Source organism: Ovis canadensis, chromosome 23, assembly GCF_042477335.2.
Source record: "Ovis canadensis isolate MfBH-ARS-UI-01 breed Bighorn chromosome 23, ARS-UI_OviCan_v2, whole genome shotgun sequence".
NCBI classification, from domain to species: domain Eukaryota; kingdom Metazoa; phylum Chordata; class Mammalia; order Artiodactyla; family Bovidae; genus Ovis; species Ovis canadensis.
Genome location: NC_091267.1, coordinates 56813068 through 56837675, shown reverse-complemented (window position 1 = coordinate 56837675; position 24608 = coordinate 56813068). Strand labels below are relative to the sequence as shown.

General features: G+C 43.3%; 1 protein-coding gene and 1 pseudogene across 5 annotated transcripts in view; one reads left to right on the top strand and one right to left on the bottom strand.

Annotated features, from left to right (window-relative positions):
• Nucleotides 1-21247, top strand: part of PTPN2 (protein tyrosine phosphatase non-receptor type 2) — a 65663-nt gene extending 44416 nt beyond the window's left edge. The window contains exons 6-12 of one of the 5 annotated variants that reach the window (XR_011252384.1): nt 4104-4313; nt 5522-5674; nt 10419-10600; nt 14402-14503; nt 15287-15379; nt 19819-19954; nt 20881-21247. Coding sequence is in view for 3 of the 5 variants with exons in the window: in XM_069568962.1 (XP_069425063.1) it covers nt 4104-4313; nt 5522-5674; nt 10419-10600; nt 14402-14609 (753 nt within the window). In the remaining 2 variants the exon portion in view is untranslated. Of the gene's footprint in view, nt 1-4103; nt 4314-5521; nt 5675-10418; nt 10601-14401; nt 14705-15286; nt 15380-19818; nt 19955-20880 lie in introns of those variants that run through there. The other 4 variants (XR_011252383.1, XM_069568963.1, XM_069568964.1 and 1 more) reach the window with 4 other exon arrangements.
• Nucleotides 13466-13854, bottom strand: LOC138929809 (prefoldin subunit 4 pseudogene; annotated as a pseudogene).
• Nucleotides 21248-24608: the final 3361 nt, after the last annotated feature.

The window sequence follows — 24608 nt, the reverse complement described above, 5'->3', positions numbered from 1 at the left end:
TTGCATTAGTCACATTCAGACCCAGGAGCCAAGTGGCCTGAATCCTGGCTGCTGCTCCTGGCCGTGTGACCAGTCCTGTACTTGATCTCTGTGCCTACGTTCACTCATCTGCGAAACGAGGGTGATGGCATGCTTCCCTCATGGGGTTGTCACCATGACTGCATGAGTTAGTGCTCTGATGGTGCCTGAGGTTCTGGGCTCCCCCGGGTCAGGGCTCCTATGGGAATGGAGTGAGTTGGGAGGGCCTGCAGGAGCCAGGGCAGTGGAGACAGGTGAGCTGAGGGAGAAGGTGCTGATAAAGTAGGGCTGCCTCTCTTGTTCCTGAGGTCAGAGCACCAGGTTGCTTCTAGAGGAGTCTCCTGACCGACCTGGGCAGAGTTGCCCTGTCAGGCCTACTCTGAGGGGACCTTGCATCTGACATGTCTGACGGAGCAGTGGAGCACCAGCAGTCTTTTCAGCATCATGATGAGAGCTCAGTCTGAACTTTTGCCCCCAAGTCCATTTTACTTTTGAATGGCTTAAGCTGTGGAGGTAGTTTTGAGGGGCTTTTAAAATCCAAGGTCACATGGAGAACTTGCCTTTCGGGCTTTTCTGTTTACTTGCGCTTTGGTGTTTTCCATGTGTCTTCGGTCAGGTTTAGGTGATTGAGTTCCTGGAAGACAGTGTTGTGCTGAGTTCTGTTTCTTCTGCCCCAGCTTTGCCCCCCCAGGCTCCTGTCTGTCCTGTGCACCTTCCATCCAGCTTGTGCCCGTTTCTTGCTTCGGTCACTTAATGTGTTGAGGTCCTTACAGTGGGTACACTGAGTCCCCTGTTCACCACCCTGAGAACTTCTTCTGAAATGCGGAGTCCTTCCCCAAGGCTCTGGAAGCCTTTCCACGGCCCCAGCCCACCTGCCCTTGCCACTTATCTACCCACCAATTCTCCTGTCCATGCCTGTCTCAGGCACACCCTTCCCTCTGCTTAGAACTGGGCCCTAATGCCCCTGGCATACCGTTCTCTTCTCTTCACCACCTGGGCTTCTGGTCAACTCCCAGAGTGACTTTTGGTGACCATGTATTTAGCTTGGCCATTGCAGTGGCCCTGCAGGAGCTGGTTAAAGACTGGACTAGGACAGTGACCTCGAGGGGGACAGGGTCAACACCTTACTGCTCTCCAGGTGGAGCAGAAACACAGATGAGGAGACTGGAATCGTGGAGAGGTCATAGTTGATTGAAAGTGTTAGGGCTGTGATTAAGGCCGCCAGCTCGTGTCCCTGTGTCTCTTCAGGCTTCACCGGTGTGGGGGTTGCCTGTTTACTCCTCACTGGAGCCTGTGAAGTAAGTGCTTTCTCAAACCCCATTAGCAGATGATGAAACTGGGCGTATGAAAGTCTTAGAAACACAATCTTGCTACCTTCCGCCTGTGCCTAAAGTTGGGCCTGGGCCACAGAGCTTTGTAGATTTTTTTTAATAATAGTTAGAAGATTTATAGTCCTCTTCAAACTGATAATAGTAATAGTTAACCTGAATTTGAATGGCTCTGTATGGCACACACAATTCACCCCCACGCTCATAGCTCCTGTTGTCTGTCCCTACTCAGCTCATAGACCAGCTTCCTGGCCTTCATGGACTCTGAGCTTGTCATCTTATTCAAAGACTAGAGTTAGAATTCTTAAAAAAAAATGTAAATGAGATTTTACCCTAAGAACAGTACGTGCTAACGTCTTTGTGCAGGGGTGGTGTGCACGATGCAGTGTTTTCTGAAGAAAATGGTTCGGGGATGTGTGGACTGGCAGGTGTGTGCAGACCAGCTGGAGTCTGGTGTGAGGGGCAGCAGTGAGAAGGGATGGAAGCCTGGACTGGGCATCACAGAAGGAGGACCAAGGGCATGGTGACCACGGAGGAGGAAGGGGCGAGTCCACTGGTATGAGACAAGGACTTTGTCAGAAGTTGTGGGATCCGAGTGTAGAAATCTAGGACTCTGTTGGAAATTGTGGGGTCCATGTGTAGAGAACTGGGATTCTGTCAGAAATTGCGGAGTCCGCCTGTAGAGAACTGGGGACTCTGTTGGAAGTCGTGGGTTCGCAGTGTGAAGAACAGGACTCTATTGGAAGTTGTGGGGTCCATGTGTAGAGATGAATTTCATTTGAGCTCTCCCCGCTCTGGAACCCTTCCCCCTTCTCATTACTTTTCCAATATGAAATGAGGGAAAGGGCCTCCAGTTGTGCACATAAACATTTTTATACCACAACAGTAAACATTTGGCTCCTATTACTTCACATGGCCCTTTGGGTATTAATGTGATTTTGTGAGCTGTGTTTTTCGTGTCTTGTTTCAGGAGGGGTTAATTAATTTTTTAAAAAATTACCTATAAGAAGTTCTTTAGTCCGTTCCTGTTGGGGAAGAAAAAGATGGATTTTCAGAAATCTATTAGTGCAGAAGACTGTAGTATACAAACAGTGGTGAGCATTTCTGGGAACTGGCTTTGAGAGTCCCAGACACTGTGACCTGAATTTGGAAGAAAGAAAGAGGCCATTGATCTTGAGCCAGCATCATTCAAGCGAAGAAAAAGCAAGTGGTCGCCCAGGATTGTGGGGTGACCTTAGGTTGGGGCCAGGGTGTGATGCAGAGTTGAACTGCACCATATAGGCCACACCCGTGGGAGCAGTGTCCTGGCACCACCCCTGCCCGGCCTGGAGCTCTAGCAGGTCCACCTTGACCTGGCTCAGGCCCTAGGGGACCAAGTCTGGCCAGCTGTGCGTGGTCAGCACAGCATGGTGGCTGAGGACTGCAGCGGAGGGTTAAACATCTCCTGAAACCTCAGGCCTGGCCCATCAGGCCTGTTTATAGGAAGATGTACATTAACCACGTGCCTGGGTTGAAAATTGTGCAGAGACGTGTTAGTGGGTCCCTGCTCCCTCTGAATGAGGAGTAGGTGGCAGAGCAGTGCTCCTGGGGATGGGGGGCCGCTGGCAACGCTGAGGGATGTTTTCAATAATGAGTTAGGCAGAAATAAAGATTGTTGGGAATATCCAGGAAGCGGTGCTGAGTAGCTAGCCAGGCAGGCTGTATGAGACAGGACTCATTTAGCATGTTGGTAAACCAAGTTATCAGCACATCAGCCAAGGCATGTCAACAGTTCTAGGATTGGGAATTATTACCATGCGGAAAACAGCAATTAAGAGAGAAGTTTCAGTTAAAAATGGAAAGATTGTGTCTTTAATTCTTGAGTTGTTCCTCTGTGCCTGTGTAGCTGAATCAGAAAGATAACTTATAACGGGGACGATTGTATCTTTAAAAATTTGGAAATTGTTTTTTTTAAATAACTTTAAATTTAAAAAAATAATTTATTTATTTGCTTTTGGGTACACTGGATCTTCGTTGCTATGTGGGCTTTTCTCTAGCTGCGGCGAGCAGGGCCTACTCTCTAGTTGTGGTATGTGGGCTTCTCATTTCAGTGGCTTTGCTTGTGGAGCACAGGCTCTAGGGCACCTGGGCTCAGTAGTTGCGGCTCCTGGGCTTCGCTGTCCAGTGGTATGTGGGATCTTCCCAGACCAGGGATCAGTACCATGTCTCCTGCATTGTTAGGCAGATTCTTCACCACTGAGCCGCTGGGGAAGGCCCAAAATTTTGAAATTCTTAAACAGGAAATCAGTAAAGATGTGAAATTATACTGGTAGAAATTTATAAAATTTCATGATGAGAATTCACTCATCATGATGTGTGATTTAAGAGGATCTGGCAGCATGTGTGGTGCAGGTCAGTGAAGGAGACCCAGGTGCTGCTCCAGTCCTACTCTGCCATCTTCTTACGTGTGACCTTGGGTGCATTACTTAACCCTTGCCTCAGTTTTCTCACCTGGAAAATGGATTTTAATGGGATTGTTATATGGGTTAATACATAAAAAGCTTACAATGTACCTACAAAATAGTAATTGTTAACAAAAGTGTTAGCTATTAATATATTCCAAATTCTCCTAAAGAAAATCTTCCCAAACTTGTATGTGTGATTATCAACAACCAAATGAAAAGTCATGGTGCATTACACAAAACACATCTTATTGCAGTATATTTTTAAAAGAAAAAACTTAGAACTAACCTTTCCCCCTTAATTTTCACTTTTTAGACTGGTGAGACCAGAACAATATCTCACTTTCATTATACTACCTGGCCAGATTTTGGAGTCCCTGAATCACCAGCTTCGTTTCTCAATTTCTTATTCAAAGTGCGGGAATCTGGCTCCTTGAACCCTGAGCACGGGCCTGCGGTGATCCACTGCAGTGCCGGCATCGGGCGGTCGGGCACCTTTTCTCTGGTGGACAGCTGCCTTGTTCTGGTAAGTGGCCTCATTTCAGGCTCCCATACCTTTTTGTTGTTTCCACTGGCAGAAGTTAAGTTCAAATACCAGGATCCCAGAACTGTGCTTTTCAAACTTAAACATCTGCCTTTTTTTAGAAAAACCAAAAATTCTCTTTCACATCCTTTCAGCTGCCTCTTGCTTGTGATGAGTGGATGGGGCTGTGACCAGGATAATCCTCGAGCTCTGGGAGGAGACTGATGCTGGTAGCTTTGTGTTAGCTAAATGATAGGTTGTCTCCCTCACCCACTGTATTTTTCAGACATCAGTTGGAAGATAATACTGAATTCCTTCTTGCCTTGGTTTCCTTATTTACAAACTGTGGGTAGTGGTGGTATTTCCCTCCCAGGACTGTTGTGAGAATTAAGTGAATCAGTGCATTAGGAACACATACTGTCTAAGCCCCTTGGTCAGTGTGGTGTTGACATCACCCCCTGAGGTTCCTGTGGTGCCCGAGGGCCGTGTGCCGCCCCAGCCCTCCCAGCCCCCACTGGGGCACCGGCATGTGCCTGTCTTCCTTTTAGGGCATGTTAGACGTCACTGTTTAATACCCTGTGTTTAATACCCTGTGCTTCCATCTAAAGCTGATTGTTATATGTAAGTGAGCTTTGATGTGTTTAAGAACTCTTAAGCATCTGGTCTGTTGATGGTAGATATTAAAACTGGATCATGTGTGTACCAGTTCCCTCGCAAAGTTACTGTAGCAGCTGTTCTCTCTTCCACTTGGGGTGGGGTGGGGTGGGGTAGGGGCACAGTGGATTCAGCCTGACTGCAGCAGCAGCGGCCTGACGTATCATCTGCAGTGTTGTCACCGTGGGTCTCTCTCTTCCACCCCCTTGGGTGCTGCCTTCCACAGACTGCTGTGTACAGACATGAGGCTGCTGTGTACAGATATGAAGGCACCCAATGAAAAGATTGACTCCTTAAAAAAGAAGAGCACTAATCTCTCTATTTATCCTTATGTTAAGCCAGCGCTCGGCATAAATCCTTCCTTCGACCAATCACCAATCGCTAGGCCACCACAAGTGAGATGACTATTGGCAGGAGTCAGCCGTGGGTCTTCCCTGTGCTGCATGGACAGGGAATGCTGGCCTGGGCCGGCTTGCCCTTAGTGGTTATCTTGGACTGCTTCTCTTTTCTGGACTCGTAACAACAAAAGGCTTGAATAATGTTTACCTCTCTTGCAGATAGAAAAAGGAGACAATATTAACATTAAACAACTGTTATTGAATATGAGAAAATACCGAATGGGACTGATTCAGACTCCAGATCAGCTCAGATTTTCCTACATGACTATAATAGAAGGAGCAAAGTTTATAAAGGGAGACTCAAGTATACAGGTAAACCATGTGTCAAGTGTATTGTCGTCGGGTAACTGCGCTCTGTGTAAGCCACGGGGCTTTTCCCCTCCTCCCGAGAAGTGTGTTTACATTAATATGGTGGGTCCAGCTGGCTTCTGAGATGGAAAAGCCTGTGCCCACCTCTTTGTGTGCTCCTTAGCCTCTTGTAAAATTTTGCTTATCTCTCAGAAACCCAGCTGGGAACATGGTTTCATTAAAAAAGGTAGAAGTTTCATGTAGAAGAGAGTCTGAGCATTTAATCATTGAAATAACTGGAAAAATTAGGTACTTTTGGCCCATTAAAACCTGGCCTGGAGTTACACAAGAATACTTAGTTTGTAAATAGATTATCCCATCTGCTACAACAGTGAGTAAGCAGCTTGAGTACTTGCAGCAGATATAATGAACCAGGACAGTGTTGTTTTTCTCTAGTTGGTAGCTTTATTCTCATGAGGGTGTTTTTGTTCTGCAAAAGTAAAATTGATTTTCAGAAACATATGTTTATGTACTAACATAAAATGTAAAATAGAAACAGAAGTAACAGTAGACTCCCATTTCTTGTCTGAGCCAATCATATAGAATTTTACATAAGCAGGTAGATTTTCTTTTTGTTTCTCCTACATAAAACCGCTCACTTGCTCTCTAGTTTCTGTGATCATGGCCAAAAGAGCAAGGTTCTGAATAAGTGCTGTTTTGTAACAGATCACACCATCTGTGGAATGATGTATAAGTAGCTGTGTCATATAGATTACACAGATATTTAAATACTCCTGAACAATTTTATTTATCAGCTAACGTTTTTGTTGTGATCATTGGTATTAACTATTCAAGACAGTCTATTTATCAATTAAAATTTCAAGTTTTATTTAAAAGATTCCCCTACTTTAGTATCAAAGGAAGATTTTTAATGAAGAGAAAGGTGAGGTTCCTCAGTGCCCTCAATCAGTAAAGTGTTTGGTGTGTGAAGATTAAACCCACGAGACATTAGTGCCTCCCCAGACGCCACCTCAGCATTCAAGATGGGGAGCGTCTCTAACGTGCATGTCCACCAGATTCAGTGCCAGTGTGTGTGCTGACCCCGTCTGCTGTGCTCATTTCCTGGCTCCTCCTCCAGACGGGTGCTTCCTCAGGGCACTGCCCCTCGCTGCACTTAGATCATGGATGTGCCTCCTCTGAGGGTTGCTTTCCCTATGAAGATGGGTTTTATGGACGTGATTCCCATAGTGACTGTGGTGTGTGGCTCGAGGGGGTTTCCTCTGTCCCAGTTTATCTGTGCTATGTGGCCATCACGTCCCTGACCCAGCACCTTCATCCCCGCTTAGACCCACAGATCCTTTGCCTCCTTCCACAGGGCCCATTGGAAATGCCCCTGTTTCTCAGGTGCTCAGTGTCAGAGAGCCTATTACCTTCCAGGGGGCTCAGTTTCCACAGAACTGGTCTCAGCAATCAGTTAGTACCTACTGAATATATGAGAATTAAGAGACTGTGAAAGTACATCATTTACAAAGTGGAAGTCCTCGCTAACTCACCCTCACCCCCCAGCATGTAACTACTAATATGTGCGTGTGTGTGTGCTTCCAGGGCTGTGTGTCCATGCATCAGTAGTATTTACGTATCAGTGTGTGGACTTGTTTATTTTATGTCATTATTTTCAGACTGTTTTCTCCTTCTGGAATCCCTGATGTCTCATGCTGTAGCCATGTGTCTGTTTAGTGTTGAGATGTAGCCAGTCCGCTTAAAATTTAAGGTGTACAAATACAGGGAGGAAGAGTATAAAAGATCTCAGTAATTTAAAAAATATTGTGTGTTCAAATGACAATATTTTTAATATATTAAGTTAAATAAAACATGTTGAAGTTCATCTTTTTTTAAAACATGGCTATTAGATAATTTTTAAGTTATATATATATGTGGCTTACATTACATTTCACTAGACAGTGCTATCCTAGAACCTTAGCTTAGAACAGAACAGAAATCTCAGAGAAATAGATTTCCCTGAAATCTTAAATCATAAAACTGTCCTGTTACAAAGATCAAGAGTTGCTTTGTTGTGTGGAAACCCCAGAGTACATGGCTCTGAGTGTCCTGTGCCCCGCAAGCATCTCCTAGGACACATAAGGGGATGATAGGAAATTTATGGGCTCTTTTTTCTCTCCATGCATCTGCCTCCTCCTCTTTGCCTCTGATTTTGGGGGAAATGAGTATTTGTAAGAAGAAAGAGGGAAGCTTTTCTAGTGTGAGCTGTTGGCAGTGGGTGTGGGATACTGTCTTTCTGTCTAGTAGCACCTGCACTGTGTAAGCTTCATCTCTGGTTCTTTTTCTTGAAGGAGGCAGCTGTCTCCACCTTCTGTCTTAATCTGGGCTTATGTGATGAGAGTGGTGTTTCCATTGTTGACTATAGTTTCATGTTTGTTTTCCTGTGAAGATTTCTGATATATGTGGCTATAAAATGATTTAGAACCTGCCAGGACAAAGGAAAGCTGTTAGTATTTACACCTAAAATGACTGTACCTGAAACTAGTAACTGTGTGTGATGACCACATAGTGCATGTTCACGCACTGCCATCTCCAGTGGCCTGGGCCCACCGGGAAAGAGATGAGCTCTAGCTGTCTTTAAAAGGACTCTGTTTACCTTCCATCTTTTTGGCCTGAGGTTGTCATAAACATAGTACCGTTGCTGGTGTTTCACATCTTTATTAGCGAATCCTCAGTTCTGCCCAGAGATGTGGCAGAAAGATATTGCTCTTTTTTTTCCCTCCTTTGAAGTTCACTAGCATTGACAGCCCCCACCCACCACCACCCCTGCACCCTGCTGAGTCTTGGTAGATTCTGGGAAGTGGGCCAGTGAGTCTTGTTTCTGGGCATCATCTTGTTTATTGACATTGCTGAGTTTTGTCCAAGTATGAGGCCAAGTTGCAGTAACTAGATCTTGGTGAAGAATTGCTCAGCATAATTCTGGAGACAGTTAACATTTTTGTTGGGTACTTAAACTCTCTGGTGTCTGACACTGATGGTTATTTCCAAGATGCAGAGCATCCTGAGGGTTTCTGGCACTGTCAGCCCAGGTTGTCTGGGTTCACATCCCAGCTCTGCAGCTGTGGAGCCTGGGGCAGGGTGTTCACTCACAGCCCACCTCCCTGTATGACAGGAGGGATCAGCAGGAGGAGCCGCACCTCCTCCAGGAGTCTCGTGAGGATAGGGGACCAGTGTAGGTGGAGTCTTAGGTCAGCCAGGGGTGTGGTAGTGCTCAGGAGGTAGCCGTCTCTCCACTGCATTTCCTCCAGTATAAAAAAATCTTGTTTGGACAGAGAAAAAAATTTTTAATGGGAAAGAACAAAATTGACACAGTTACCTCAGGTGAAAGCATCTTACTTTTGTGTGTTGTTATGTTCTCAGCTCTTGATGAGATAGTCTTTCTGGATGTGATGGAGATACCTCAGGTCCCTTTCGGGAGAGCGCAGACCCACCCCAGGTGCCTCATGTCAAGGTTGTCTTTCCCTGAGGTCCACCTCCTTCCTGGCCTCGCCTGTCTGGCTACGCTTTCCAGGCTCCCCTTCCTCCAGCCATGCTGTTGTGCTAACTGCCCTCCAAACACAACAATTTACAGAGTTGTACTTTCTGAGTCTTTTGTGAGTCAACTTCATAGAACAAAAGGAGATCCGTTCACACACTATGCAGCTTCATAGAAGAGCTATGTCAGGGGAGGTGGATTGTGACAAAATACCTTTTTAATTCCTTTGTTATGTAATGAGACAAGCTGGAAATTAGTTTATTGGTGTTGTCAGTGAATTTCCTGAAATTTTTAAATCTAAACATACAGGCATTGTTTAAGTAATGCCATTTTGTACCACAGTAACTTCAGAGAATGACTATTCTGTCAGTCCCAGAAGAATGTGAGTTGTGCAGTATTCCTTCTCTGTCAGAATCCTTGAAATTCTCAGACAGTAGTTGCAGGGAACCTTACTCATTATTAGATCTGAGACTCCACACTTGCAGGCTAGATCTCCAAAGAGGGCCTCTCAGGTCTGTGCCGGAGTCAGAGTTAGAGGTCATGGAAGCCGCTGGCTGTCCCAGCCGTGCCTCTGCTCCTCCACGGATGTCCAGGAGCTGGGTGAACGTGTTCTAGCCCTTGGAGGACTTGGAGAGCCTGGGTCTTCCTGCCTTAGAGGAGGAAGGTGGATGGCTCTTCATTGTGGTCTGAGTCCTGCCACCCCACATTCCTGGCTGCTGAGGACCTTCCCGCCCTGGGTCAGGCCAGCTGCTGGTGCCTGTGGTGGGCACAGTCTTTGGAGTCCTCTGGCACCGGAAGGACTTGCTGGTTCTCTCTAGACTGGACAGTGGCAACAAGCCGGAGGACATGGGTCACATTCATGGGCCATCTTGGTCACTCTTCCTGCAACAGGTGCCTCTGCACTGGGGACAGTACAGTCAGACTTTGAAGATCTTAACCTGAGGTCCTAGTGTAGTTTGTCTCAAATGGGCTAAAGTCACTGTGTTTTATTAAGGTGGTTGTGTTCAACTACATACTGATGTGCATCAGAATTAAATGCTTTATTATTATTATTAAATTCAACTTCAAGTAGACATAGCTAAAAGTGGTTTGACAAAACACGTTTTCCTCTTTCATTCATATGTTAGCATCACAGGGTTCTCTTTACTATATAATTACATTTCATAAATTTTATTTAAGGAAAATAAAAACTCTAGTGTTTTCATTTGTTTCTCATTTATCTTCCCTATGTAGAAACGTTGGAAAGAACTTTCTAAGGAAGACGTATGTCCTGTTTTTGATCATTCGCCAACCAAAATAATGACTGAAAAATACAATGGGAACAGGATAGGCCTAGAAGAGGAAAAACTGACAGGAGACAGATACTCAGGTCTGTCCTCTAAAACGCAGGAAGCTCTGGAGGAGAGCAGCGAGAGGTAAGGTTACTGCAGCAATGTGCTTGCAAAGATGAGACTCTTATTTTAATAAGTTCGTGGATATTAATTAATATAGATCCTTTGTTTATTGAATTAATGTAACAATTTATTATTGCAGGGCATTTAAATAGTATATGATGACATCATTGATCTCAAAGAAGACAGTTTATAGACAGAAGCCTGTTGGAAAATGGCTTGACACAATATGGCTTTAGCACGGTATTAGAGTGTAAAAGTTAATATAAGTGGATGCTAAGGTGTGTAGTGTGGCACAGAAAACAAGCAGTAATACCTGCTGTTTGTGTAGTTACGCAGTGTTCATGCTCCTGTTGTACAGTATAAGTGATAATATTTCTTTAATACCACTGAAGGTATAAATGCTCAGTTGCTAAGTCTTGTCCAACTCTTAATGACCCCATAGACTATAGCCTGCCAGGCTCCTCTGTCCACGCCTGGCAGGACCTCTGTCCTAGGCAGGAATACTGGACTGGGTTGCCATTTCCTCCTCCAGGGGATCTTCCCGACCCAGGAATTGAACCAGTGTCTCCTGTGCCTCCTGCATTGGCAGGTGGATTCTTTACCACTGAGCCACCTGAGAATCCCATTAATACCATTATGAAATAGTTAAATGAATATTTCAATTTAAATTTGTTATTGAAGGAAAAAAGTCTTTCTAAAAAATCACATAAAATGCCCTATACTTTTAGAGTTTTGAGTGCATATGAATGTGTAAACTATTCAAGTTTTTAAATTCAAAAAATTATACTTCTAGGGCTCTAGATATCTCACATTGTATGAAGTTGATATCCTGAGTTGTGAGTTTCATAGAAAAGTGAAGGAACATTTTTTCTTTCTCTCTTCAGTATCTGAGTGATTTTTTTTTTCTTTTTGTCAAACATGCTTTTTCTTGTGGGAAATTTTACATTGTAGTCATATTTGTTACTTTGGGATCTTGGGATATGCTGTGAAAACCATTAAGGTCTCCTTACATTATAACTTCATTTCTGTGTTTCCCCAATACCTAAGGAATTGCGATGCATGGCAGTTACATGTTGCACTGCAGAGTTTGTTCTGACTTAGCTGTGTTGCTCCTTATATGTGATGTCAGTGATTTAGTCACAAGTTAAAGAATAGAGGTGTTTGTCTTTTCTTCTACCTCAGACTTAATGCTTTTAAGTCAGGAAATAATACTGTGAGCTCTGTATCCTTTTATATATTTTATATGTGCTTTGCCTGCTCTTGATTACAAGGTAATTTTTTTTTTTAACTGGCAGATACATACATACTTGTTATATGAATTTTCAGTCCAGAGAGTGAATTTTGAGTAATAGTTTTTGCACATCATTGTAAGAAATACTCAGGTGGAGATCATTCAGGCAGAGCTATCTGCGTCTGTGATAAGGGAAAGTGGAAGGAAGACTGCAAGGCACACAGAGATGGGCAAAACATAGTCCCAAGTTGCTAATACACTTGGAGGACAAAACAAGAACCCAGACCAGCATCATAAGTGATTTACTGTAAATGAAGTGCTATAAGATAAGAATAGAAGGACTCCAGGGGCTGAGAGAAGCGAAGTGTGTTCTTAGTTTAGAAGGAAACAGACTTGGAGAACAGCAGAAAAGCTACTTGTGCGGGACCAAAGCCATACACAGTATGCAAACACTGGAGAGTCTTTGTGAGCATGCGTGCTCTCATCTCCTTTGTTTGTTAACTAGGAGTGGGGCTGCTGGGTCACACGTGGTCACTACATGGGGATCATTTTTAAGCCACTTTTCCAAATGACTGCATCACTTTGCCTTCCCACCAGCAGTGGCTGAAGGTGCCCTTATCCCCAAGAATAATTTAACATTGATAAAATAATCTAATATGTAGACTATATTTAAAGTTCTCTAATTATCGAAAACCCACCTTATAGCTTTAGAGAAAATAGCTGTACTGAGATAATATACATATGAAGTTGACAGATTTAGAGCATACAGTTCAGTGTGTTGAGCATATTTACAGAGTTACGTAGCGGTCACCATAATGTAATTTTGGAACATTTTTATGATCCTGGTCTGTTTAGGTATTTAAAAAAGTAATTCATGATCTTGTCCAGGATCATGCAGCATATGAGTGGTTCTTCAGGCTCCTCACCTGGGACCATCCACCACCTTCTGTTCACTCCCTGCTGGATATTGTTTGCAGCTTTTAGATGAGTTGCCTTCTAGGACACCCCATGATCTGGATCCCTCTGACTGTTCCTCATTATTAGACTTAGGTTAAACACTTGAGGCAAGAAGAAAGCTGGCTGCTGATATAGTAGACATTGAAGAGGCATTCAGGACTCTTAACCAAGCAGCAAGTCAGGGCTATGCCTGACAGTGATTGCTGTGGCATAGGCAGCCTGACTCTGAAGGCAGGGAGGCTGGTTAGGCTTCCGCTATAATACAGCAGTACCTGAAGGGAGATGCGGTTTGTGGGATTTAGTTTTTTTGTAACCAATTTTAATAGCCCTTACACTTGATGTAATTGTTATGCAAAATATTTAGATGAGTACTCTTCTTTTAAAAATATATGTTAAATAGGCAAGTTTCCATCCCGTTCACTTCAGTCGTTTAGTCTTGTCCAGCTCTTTACGACCCTATGGACTGCGGCACGCTGGGCTTACCTGTCCATCACTAACTCCCAGAGCTTGCTCAGACTCATGTCCATCGAGTTGGTGATGCCATCCAACCATCTCATCCTCTTAAATTTCCATGAATTTCCATTAAGTAAGTGAAAAAAAAATTTAAGTTTTGCTTTCCATATCATTTGAAGAAGGGAAATTATTTTAAACAGTACTCAAGCTTATTAAAAACACATTTTTAAAGTATTATAAAATGGTTAGCTTTCATCAGCTTCAGGGCTTGTGTTGCTCCCAGACTTTGCATATAACTGAACTCTCAGATCTGCTCACACCTGCTGAATTGATTCCACTTTGCATTCTAAGGTGTCAGTTTCTTCATGCAAAGTTTTTTTTTGCTTCTTGCAGCATTTCTCATGTTTTTCCTCAAGAGTGCCTGATGGGAAGATTGCCAGTCTCACATCATTAAGCAGTCTTCATCTATAAGCATGATGTCCTCACAAGCATCTCTAAGTTTTAGAACTGTTTCCTTTTTCTGTTTCTTCCTTCAGCTCTGTGATTCTACTTGTATACTGTGAAAATGTGTCTTTTGTTGATTTTTAAAAGTAACAGCGTCTGCTACTGCTGCCTTCTTCATGGTGGCTATCATCTTGGGCTTTTGAGATTTTCTTCTTAAGGGGGAAAAATAGTAAAGTACATGTTGCCATCAACTGTTCTTTGCCTTGTTGCAGGACTGTGATGTTGGGAGTCAGATAGCTTCCATTGAAACAAAAATTCTGTATTGAACAGGAAAATGGGAGCTAGAAAAGGGTGTGGGCAGATGACAATAGGCACCACACAGCGGAACATTCAAGAAAATGTTAACTTTAGGGGTTTTTGTGGAAAATCAGATGTAAACTCCAGAGGGGACCAGATGCTGAAGGGACCCTCTGTCTTCCCGGTACTGCTGACTGGTTAGCAAAGAAGGATAGAACACTGACACCGTAGTTCTTTTCAGGTCCCACTAAAAGTATATTTATTAGCACAGAGTTGAACTGGCAATTGTTGTTGAACAATCTGAGTGTATCTGTGGACCATTCAGAGCATTGAAGCCTTTCCCCTTCTTGCAGTGTCTTAAGGAGTTGAGGGGTAGGGGGATGTGGGCTGAGTCCCTGCCTGCATCTGAGCCCGCCTGCTGATACTCTGTCTGTTCACAGTGCTCTGCGCAAGCGCCTCCGGGAGGACAGGAAGGCCAGCACTGCCCAGAAGGTGCAGCAGATGAAGCAGAGGCTGAGCGAGACCGAGCGCAAGAGGAAAAGGTGGTTATATTGGCAACCTATTCTCACTAAGATGGGGTTTGTGTCAGTCATTCTGGTTGGCGCTTTTGTTGGCTGGACACTGTTTCTTCAGCAGAATGCCCTATAAGTAACTAATTCTGCCCCGCAAGCTTCGGCCTTAGCAGCTGACAGTGTTGCGTGAGTCACAGAGTTGGTCTGCCACAGACTCCTCACCTAGACGGTGCGCGTGACTTGACACCCACAGAGAAGTGTGGTGTCTGGTCCCCGCAGCACCCCAGGGCACTGCCCACACTACCCACCCCCTAAGTAAAGACTTGAATGCTTCTTAAGAACTGGTACATTTTCCACTGTGTTCATACATGCTAAGTGTAATATTTCACCTGACCAGACTGAGAAATCCTTTACCATAAGGGTTCATTTTTGGAGGCTGTCTGGATTTTAACCTGCACTTGATATAAGCAATAAATATTGTGGTTTTATCGACATTATTATTGGAGAGAAAATGACCTTAAAGTAATGCGTGTAATGTATAATGTACTGTTGACATGGGCATCAACATTTTATATTCTTAACCATTTCAGGGTAAATATATTTTATAAGTACCTATTTAATCTTACTTTTGTAGTTAAATGTACTTTTTAAAAGCTCAATTTGAAAAAATCTGTTACCATAAAAATAATGATAAATTGTATGTTGATTCAATTGTACTGGATACGTATTCTTAAAGAGAAGTTTGATATGAGCAGGTAGAGCTCTGAATAAGTAATTTTTACTATATATTTGCATTTCTTTTATGTTTTACAGTCTTCCCAATTTTAAAAAGAAAAACAAACAAAGAAACAAAAATTTTCTCTAAAAATATCTTTGAAGGAAGGTTCTCCTTACTGGCGTAGTCAGGTAACAGTTGGTCAAGACTTTGTAAAGAAACTGGTTTCTGTAAAGCCCATTATTAATACTGTTTATCTTTCAGGAAAATTTCAATGTAATTACCCTAAGTTATAATTGGGGTAAATCATGATTTAGGAAATCAAGATAAGGAACAGCATTTTATTATCCATGATTTCCATTTATTTGACTGAAGTTTTGCAGTAAAAAAATTTTTCAAGTTCTTTCTACTTCAATAAATAGTATAATGATGTTCAAACTTTATACTGTCCCTTTAACTTCTTAATGAGTATTTTTAAAGCCTATTGTTTAATGAATTTAAATGCTCATTTGAGTTCTAGTGTTTTAACTTGTTTTATTTAAACTTTAGGTGTTATAAATTTAGTTGCTGAAATAATGAAATCACATTATTTTGGTGGTTTCAAACTATGCTGGTGGGATATCTAAGGGGTTACCAGGAAGGGATAGTGGGGACGCTGAACTTCCAGCCAAGCGTCTCTGCTTTATCCACTTTACAGGGTAAGATTGCTGCACCAGGCTGAATTATTTTCAGAGAGCAGTTACCATTTAAACACAGTTTGAAAAATGTCAGTATAGATAGACTTTTGAGTGGGTTTGAATAGCCTTCTAAGACTGTGAGAGCAGGACACATGTGGTGCTCTGTGTGGAGGACAGCTGTGTCTGGAGCACGCCCCACTCAGCACCACTGCATCCTGTTAGCTTTACACTGAAGGAGGTAAGAGGGACATTTCTGTGTCTGCCTACTTGACACCTGTATTCAGGCACCAAGGTCCTTACATTTTAGGTCATTATTGGTTTAAAATCTTTCTTTCCAATTTGCCTTGGTTTATCTTTGCTAAAATACAGTAATTACTATGCAAGTCAAATACAGGTCAGTTCAGTCTAGACCTGTTCAATTCCAACTGCAGGTAGCCTTGCTTTCAGTAAAAGTAAAGTAAAAAGACTTTATGGGAAACACAAGCTGGTAATGATGCCCTTGTTCCCAGGCAGAGGAGGGAGACTGCTCTTGGGGTTCAGTGCTTCAGCTTTGCTGTCTGTCTGCTTTCTGTCCTTCTGGAGCTGTGTGTCCTAATGTATTCTTCAAGTCACATCCAGGGCAGCAGACCCTTGTTAATCAACTTCTGCATAGGTTAGTCGTCTTCCTCCTCTCAGCAGATGCTTGAGGCGAGCACATCGGCTTTTACCAGGGGTCGTGTGTTTTTTTTACCATTTGCTACAAAAGGGTGGCAGGGTGCCTGAACTTTATTAAAGGAGGTGTCTGGTTGAGGGAGGGTGGGCAGGCGGGGTCCTGGCCTCAGGTAACAGCCACTGGGGTCAGCGGCCACGGCGGTCTGTGTCTTCCCAGAATGTGGTCTCCATGGTGTTTCCTAATTAGAACAGATGCTGAACATCAGTTCTGTGTTTGACTTTGCTGAGGTGGTATTTTCTTAATTAAAAAAAGCAAGAAGCTTTATTGTTTTTAAGAAAGAATATTTGCATTAATACTTGGTTCATTTTGTGTTCGTGTCTGTTTCTGCTCATAAGCAGGCAGCCCTGATTCAGAGCCATCTTCTCCGGTTGCACCATGGGCTCCGACCTTGTGTCCATGTTCATCCGAGCACTTAATTTCATCCTCCTGCTGGTTTTTATCTATGATTGCATGTGTGGAATATCTAAAAACCCAATTCTCCATATTTAGTGGGTCCATATGTATCTTAATGTGAAAGTGCAGAGAGGACTGTGGTGACACAGACCGTTTCTTGTGTTTAGAGAATGATTTTGTGTTTGTCCTTTTTTCTCTTTGGTCTTTTTGGTCTATTTCATTATGTATTGTTATTTCTACCAAGAAATGAACAAAAAAAGAGAAAAGAAGTGAAGTGATTTTTTTTTTTTTAATATAGCTCTGCCTAACAGGTGTGTCAGAGGAAGGAATTGTGACCCAAATTATTAATTTTATGTACACTTCTGCATGTCCCCTTTGTTTCACATAAACTAGAATTGATGGTTTGAATCAAAAAACACCTATTAGTTTAAGAAGCAGTTTCTGACACAGAGCCATCCTTCTGCTTTCATCAGTTCCACCTTTGCTTGCAGGGTTCTTGGCAGTGACGGTTGTTCCCACTTAGTGGTGGTTTCCGCTGCTCTGGGCTCTGTGTTTTGGAGTGTTCTCTGTTGACTTCCAGCTGATAAAGGTGTTCGGGTCACTGAGCCAGAGTCACCTGAGATTTGACTTTTCCACCGTCTCTCCTGGTCCTGGTGCTGAAGAGTCCTGTGTGTTTAGAATTAAATTCTCAGAGAAAGGTGTAACTTCTGCAAGTCGCTTCTCTCTTAGAAGAATGTCTCGGACTGGATTCTTTGTGAGCCAACACAGGCCAGACCTGATGACTGGAAATCTTGTATTGACCATTGTATCCTCTAGGGAATGCACTTCTGAAGTGCCTACCTGGTTATTATACAGGATTTTTAATTAATTTATTTTTAAACTTTTATTTATTAATTTTTGGTATGTGGGATTTTAGTTCCCCAACCAGGGATTAAACCTGTGCCCCCTGTGTTGGAAGTTCACAGTCTTAACCACTGGACCACCAGGAAAGTACCCTGTACAGGTTTCAGGATCTTGCTGCCTTGATTTTACTTTCAGACACAGTCTTACAGACACTTTGTAAATGTAGCTCACTGTAAGTCGAATGCCGCTGTGCATGTCATCCACTTTTCCTGAGTCCAGGCAAGAGTGTAGGAGTCACACTATCTGTCAGTGCTGACTGGTTTCTGGTTCTGGCAGGTCTGAGCAGGGCTGTCAGTGGGTAGGAAGCATGGGCGTGGACAGGAGCAGTGAGTCTGGGCCCCCGTCCCCACGTCACAGCTGTTTACATCTCTCACATCAGGAAGCTCGTTTGGCTTTGACTTGTTTAGATGATGGGATGCAGCATCTTCTAAACACAGTTTTTGAAAAACAGAAATGTAGTATTTTTTCACATAATAAAATGCAGTCCTCCTGGCTCGCTGAAAATACAGGTCTCGTCTTCCCTGGATGATGTATTCTGGAGCTTTCCCCGAGTTCGCTAGTTTGAATTTGAGGCTGCTCTCCCTCACATCTATCTTCAGAGCCCTGTTTCTGGGCCAGCGGCACCACAGCCCCTGCAGCAGCAGACGAGTCAGAAAGGCTGGGCATCCTCTGTGCTCTTGGGTGTGTACGTGCCGTCCCATCACGGAGGATGCCTGGGTGAGCGATGACTCAGCCAGAGGCTTTATCAGGAACAGCCTGACCATGGACATTCTCCAGCGCCCTCACAAGCTCTGTGCGGTCCAGTGGGAGAATGAACAGTTCAATCATTGGAACTCTTTCTGTTTTGGTTTTGTAATTTAGAGTGGAATACAGGACTTACAGGACTCAGGGCAGATATCACTTGCAGAATCTAATACTTTCTGGTTTTCCACCACATACTATGTTTGGGGAACTGTAAGGAGAGTGGCTAGGAGTTTTTATCTTTATGGAGACCGTTTTTTTTCCCCCAAAGAAAAACATCAATTCTTTACTGTTGCTTTCATTTGATATAGAAGTTTTAGACATATGATGACAAATTACTGCTATAAAAAACCTGAAGTTATTTCGAGTTTGGTGAATTCAGGAGAGGGAAACTGGGCAAGCTAATCTTGTCTGTAAGGCAGTGAGTGCCTTGCTCACCCCAGAAAAGTGTGTGTGACTCTTTTTAGTGAAACATAAGTGTGAGCATCTGGTGGCTGGAACTACTTTGGGTGCATTTGACATTGTTCCTTTAGGTGTGGAGCTGGCCCCTGTTGGCCTTAAGTTGTTCTACAGAGTCGTTCATCTAGTGGAGTGTGTCTTTAATGCACTGCCAGTTGTGTCAGTCGGTTTAAATACACCTCCCCTACATACACACACACTCCACCCCTCCTAAACACACACACATACACCCTGAGTCAGAGAACCAGCAACTTGCCTGCAGCTGTACATCTAGTTCATGTCAGAGCTGAGACATGGACTCCCATCTGTAGAATCCCAGTGACTCTGGATCTCATACTTTCCCATTATGTCTCACTGGGCCTGTATTTATGGAATATTTACATAGAACATTAGACAGCTACTTTTGCCCGTTAAAACCTGAAATAACCCTCTTTTTATGGTTCAAGTGAAACAAAAGTTCTTCCCTCCAAAAAACTTTGTGGAATAGTTTGAACTACTGCTGATCCAGAGGAATCCTGGAAATTAGACTACTCTGTGACTCAAACCATGGTTCCATTCACTCTAACTCATAAGCTTTGTTCTTTTGTTTTCATGAGGGGGCTTCTGAAGGTGTGGGGAGCACTTCATATTTGCAATAGTCAGGGTTGATCAGGAGCTTCATTTCTTACGTCAGCCACTTTGGTTCAGGGTTTGGTTTTGTTTCGCTTCCCCGCAGGAAGCACCCGTTGTGTTTCTGTGCCCACAGGCATCTAACAAGAATGTTCCCTTGGTGTCTGGACATTTCTGTGTCGGTGCTGGAAACCTGACACCAAAGAGCCAGCACTCAGGAAGAAGCCAACTCGCAGTGTTGGGGGTTTTGATGGAACGTTTTGGATAAAAGTGTGGGTGCAGTTTATGTCTTCTGTTTATATACGTGGGGACACAATAATAACAGGTATTGAGATCTGGGCTGTTGTTTTTTTTTTTTTTTTTTTGGTCATAGCAGAGGAAGTTGGGAAAAACCAGTTACCACCTCAGAAATTCAGCTGTTTGCAAATATTGTGAAATAACATTAAAATCTCAGCTGCCCTTAAACTAGTTATTTCATCTCTATCGCTTGTTGAAACTCTCATTTATCTTTACTTTTTGGCATTAAAATACAATAAATCTATCAATTATTTCATGTCTGTGTTTTCTTTTAATACTTAAATCATGTCACTTCAGTTCTGCATTGCTGTGATCATTAGTGTTATCCTTCAGGACAAAATGCACGCTGCTCACAGTCCGTGAGTTAAAGATATAAGCCAACTTTATGTTCAGATGTTACATTCATTAATATTTTTAGCAGTATGACACATTGGAGGTCCAAATTGGATTAGACTTTTGCATTGAATTCCAAAGTATTGGTAAGTCTAGCACATACCATATAATCTTGCTGAACTGTTGTGGGTACATTTTTATTTTAACCTGTCTGTCCGTCAGTATTGCTCACTTGGAGGTCATTTCTTGAGTAATACAGGATGACCTACAAAATTTATAGTTAGTGATTCTTGTAAAAGACTTGAGTTATGGTGCTTTAACATAAGTCTGCCTCACACCACCAGTTCTATTTGAAGAGCAAACACATAAGCAGCTTTACCAAAATAACAGTGAAGCATTCAGTGTGGTTGAGTGTGATGTGTTGGAATGTTGGTTTTTTTTTTTTTTTTTTTTTTTTTTTTTACCTTTTTAGTTCATCGTTAGTCCTTTTATGTCTGTGTGTGTCTATGTATGTCTGTGTGTTTGGTAAATACGAATTGAATAGATGACTTCTTATTTTATGTTTTAGGCCAAGATTGACAGACACCTAAATATTCATGCCTTGAGAATATTCTGCAGCTATAAATTTTGAACCATTGATGTGCAAAACAAGACCTGAAGCCCGCTCCGGAATCTCAGTGAGGCTTGATAAGCCTGTAGATTGCCTCACATGTGTCTGTTTACAAAGTAAACCTTACATCCAGGGAGCGAAGAGCGCCACCAGCGGAAGACTGTGCAGAAGCCTCTAATTCAGTACATTGTTAAGTTTTCTAACGCGCGTGTGAAATGTAGAAAGATGTAAAAGAAATAAATTAGGAGAGACTACTTTGTATTGTTCTGCCATTCCAACTGTATTTTTATACCTTTTGGCAGCATTAAATATTTTATTAAATAGACGATGTTGGTTTGTGTGCATTATCTTAGGACAGTTCTGCTTCACATAATGAACGTTCTCTTAAGGGTCTGCTCTCAGGTTTTTATATCTGGCAGTCGACGTTTACAGTGAAATTGGTTCAAAACATTGGTCCCTTGCTTCTTTGAGATTTTTATTTAGTTAGCCATCAGTAGCCTATCAGTGGGCTTCCCTGGTGGCTCAATGGTAAAAAGAGTCTGCCTGCCAATGCAGGAGACCTGGGTTTGATTCCTGGGTTAGGAAGATCCCCTGGAGAAGGGAATGGCAACCCACTCCAGTATTTTTGTTTAGAAAATTCCATGGACAGAGGAGCCTGGTGGGCTACAGTCCATGGGGTTGCTGAAGAGGCGGGCACAACTGAGCGACTAACACACACAGGCTATCAATATAGGTTAGGTGATGCAACAATATCCCTTTTGTTAATTGGAAAAGCATTAATATGGATGATGGTATCAAATCAGTGTTCACTAAGTGTAGCACTTAAGTACAGTTTCTGAATCACAATGTTAGTCTCATGTTGAAGGCTGTGCTTTCCCCAACACGTCCTGTGGTGAAGAGACCAAAGGCTCCTTCCCCAGGGGTTTCTGGCCTTCTGACCGTCTGATCTCCCAACTGTGTGGTGGGTTTGGGCTCAGAATCTACTCGTCGTCAGGCTCCTGGTGAGGTTCCCTCCTCTGCATCAGGTGAGCATCACTTTAACGTGTGACAACTCACTATTGTTTTGCCACTGTGAAAGTTTTGTAACACTGTTCATTGAATAATTGGTACCATCTTTCACAAATTTAATGACTTTTCCTTTTCCTTTTTGCTTTGTTGTCCAGCGAGTTTTGGTCTATTTTAGGAGTAAGCAGACATTACCAATCCCTACTAAATCTTTCCTGAAGAATGCATGGAAAGTTTGTTAGGCCACAAAGTGCATCAAGACGTTCCTTCAGTGTGTCAGCAGATCTTGAACACATTCTCTGCACTTGGTGCCTCTGTTTTCTGACTTCCCGTACTCTCCCCAAGCAGTACGTGGCTTTCTCTGGTGTCTCTCCAAAAATGTCTCATAGAGGTCATCTTCGCTTATGCCCTACCAAACACAGTGGTCTCTATTTGGTTCTTCCCTTGTTTGACTTCTTGAGGGCAGAATCACCTCCTTTGAAGCTTCTCCTTAGAGTCAGTAGGACTTCTCTCTGGGTTTTCTCAGTCCTCCTGCCTGACTCCTCCTCCTCCTGGAACTTCAGACCTGTTGAAATTAATCTCCCTATCCCTCCCAACCGCCAGTCCCTGGCAACCACCATTCCAGTGTTTGACTCTATGATTAGACTATTTTAGATACTTCTATGTAGGAGGAAAATCTACTACTTGGCTTTCTGTGACTAGGTTGTTTCACTTAGCATAATTCTCTCAAGGCTCATTTATGGTTTTTAAGGCTGAGCAGTATTTACTTCGTTGTATGGATGGACCACGCTTTTTAAATTCATTCATCTGTCAGTGGTTGTAGCTATATATCGGCTGTTACAGATAGTGCTCCAGTGAACGTGGGAGTGCTCATATGTCTAGAAGATCCTGATTTCAGCTCTGTTGGATTGATACCCAGAAGTTGGATTGCTGCGTTGTGTGGTGGTCATATTTTTAATTTCTTGAGGAACCTCTGTGCTGTTTGCTGCTGCAGCTGTTCCATTGTGCATTCCCCAGCAGTACATGAGGGCTCCAATTTCACCTCATCCTCACCATCACTTGTCTTTTTAATAACAACCCTGACAGGTATTGGTGGTATCGCATTATGGCTTCAATTTGTATTTCCCTGATGACTAGTGATGTTGAACATTATTCCGTATACCTGTTGGCCATCTGTATGTCCTCTTAGAGAATGTCTGTTTATGTTAAGTCCTTTACCCTTTCATTGGATTTGTTCTTTTGCTGCTGAGTTGTATATTTTGGAGACTAGCCCTTTATCAGGTACATGACTTACAAATATATTCTCCTATTCAGTAGATCATCTTCTTACTTTGTTGATGTTTTTTTTCTTTTTGGCTGTGCAGAAGTTTTTTAGTTTGATGTCCTGCTTGTTTGTTTTTTATCTTCTTGCTCGTGCTTTAGGTATGACTCCCTGTCTTCCTTCATGGGCACCCAAGTTGCAGCTGGAACATTTGGAATTAGTGGAATCTCCCTTACTCATTCATCTGTTAGGTGAATTTTTATTGAATACTTATGTGCCAGGTGCTGTACTATCCAGGCTCAGTGACAAGAAGACCATGGTTTGGTCTACTGCAGTCTTGTGGGAAGGTCAACAATACACATGTAAATAAGGAAATAAGCATGCGGTTAAGGCTAGTGGTGAACACTATGGTGGAAATGAACAGGGACCTGCTTAGATGTGAAGAAACGGCTTTGGGAAAGCAGAGACATCGTACAGCAACTTGGGGTCCTTGCTCTGCTGCACTCCTTGGATAAGGATGTGGCCTTACCGGAAGCTTGGCTCTGAGACACAAAGAGTCCAACATTTGAAGGTGTTGGGTTAAAGTGCAGGGTGTTGATTGCCAGCATATATTCTCACAGACTGTCCATGTGAGCCCTGGTTTGGAAAGGGCCGAGTCAAGGCAAGGATCAAATTTCCCAGGTCTGGTGAGACCCCACCCCATGGTCTCCATCCCTCTGAGATGTCTGGAGGCCCAGGGAAGCTGCTCTGAAATAAGCTTTATCAACCACTGTCTTGTGTGGTCACCTGCTTGTGATAAACGTTTGTCTTCATTAAGTCAAGAATGTAATGTAACTGGTGGCTCCTTGGATGGGGCTTTTCCTAATATTTTCAGCCTGTCTGACATGCTGTAGCATCCCACAAATGGCATGGACATGAAAACCCCTCCACCGGATGGGATGTGGGCAGAGAGTCAGGAAACCAAGGAGACATGACAGCATGTGGCCCGGGACTTCTGACCGTCTGGTGCACAGGAAGGAAGCTGAGACAGCAGAGCTTGGTGCATGTTTCTCTTTTGCAGCCTCTAAACCAGAACTCCCCAGGGAAGAAGGTCCTGGGAAATGTGTTCTCTGCCTCAGAGGAGGGTGGTGGCACCATGTCACAGTGGGCAGCCAAGCCCGGCCTTGGGGCTGGCATCCAGCATGCACTCGCTTCAGAGCAATAGGAAGTAAAGACCTCAGCACACATACATATCAGATAATCACAGTGTACACTTTGTGCTCAGTCCCTCAGTCGTGTCCAGCTCTTTTTCAACCCCATGGACTGTAGCCCATCAGGCTCCCCTGTCCATGAAGTTGTCTAGGCAGGACTACTGGAGGGGGTTGCTATTTCCTCCTTCAGGGGATCTTCCCATCCCAGGCATTGAACCCATATCTCTTCT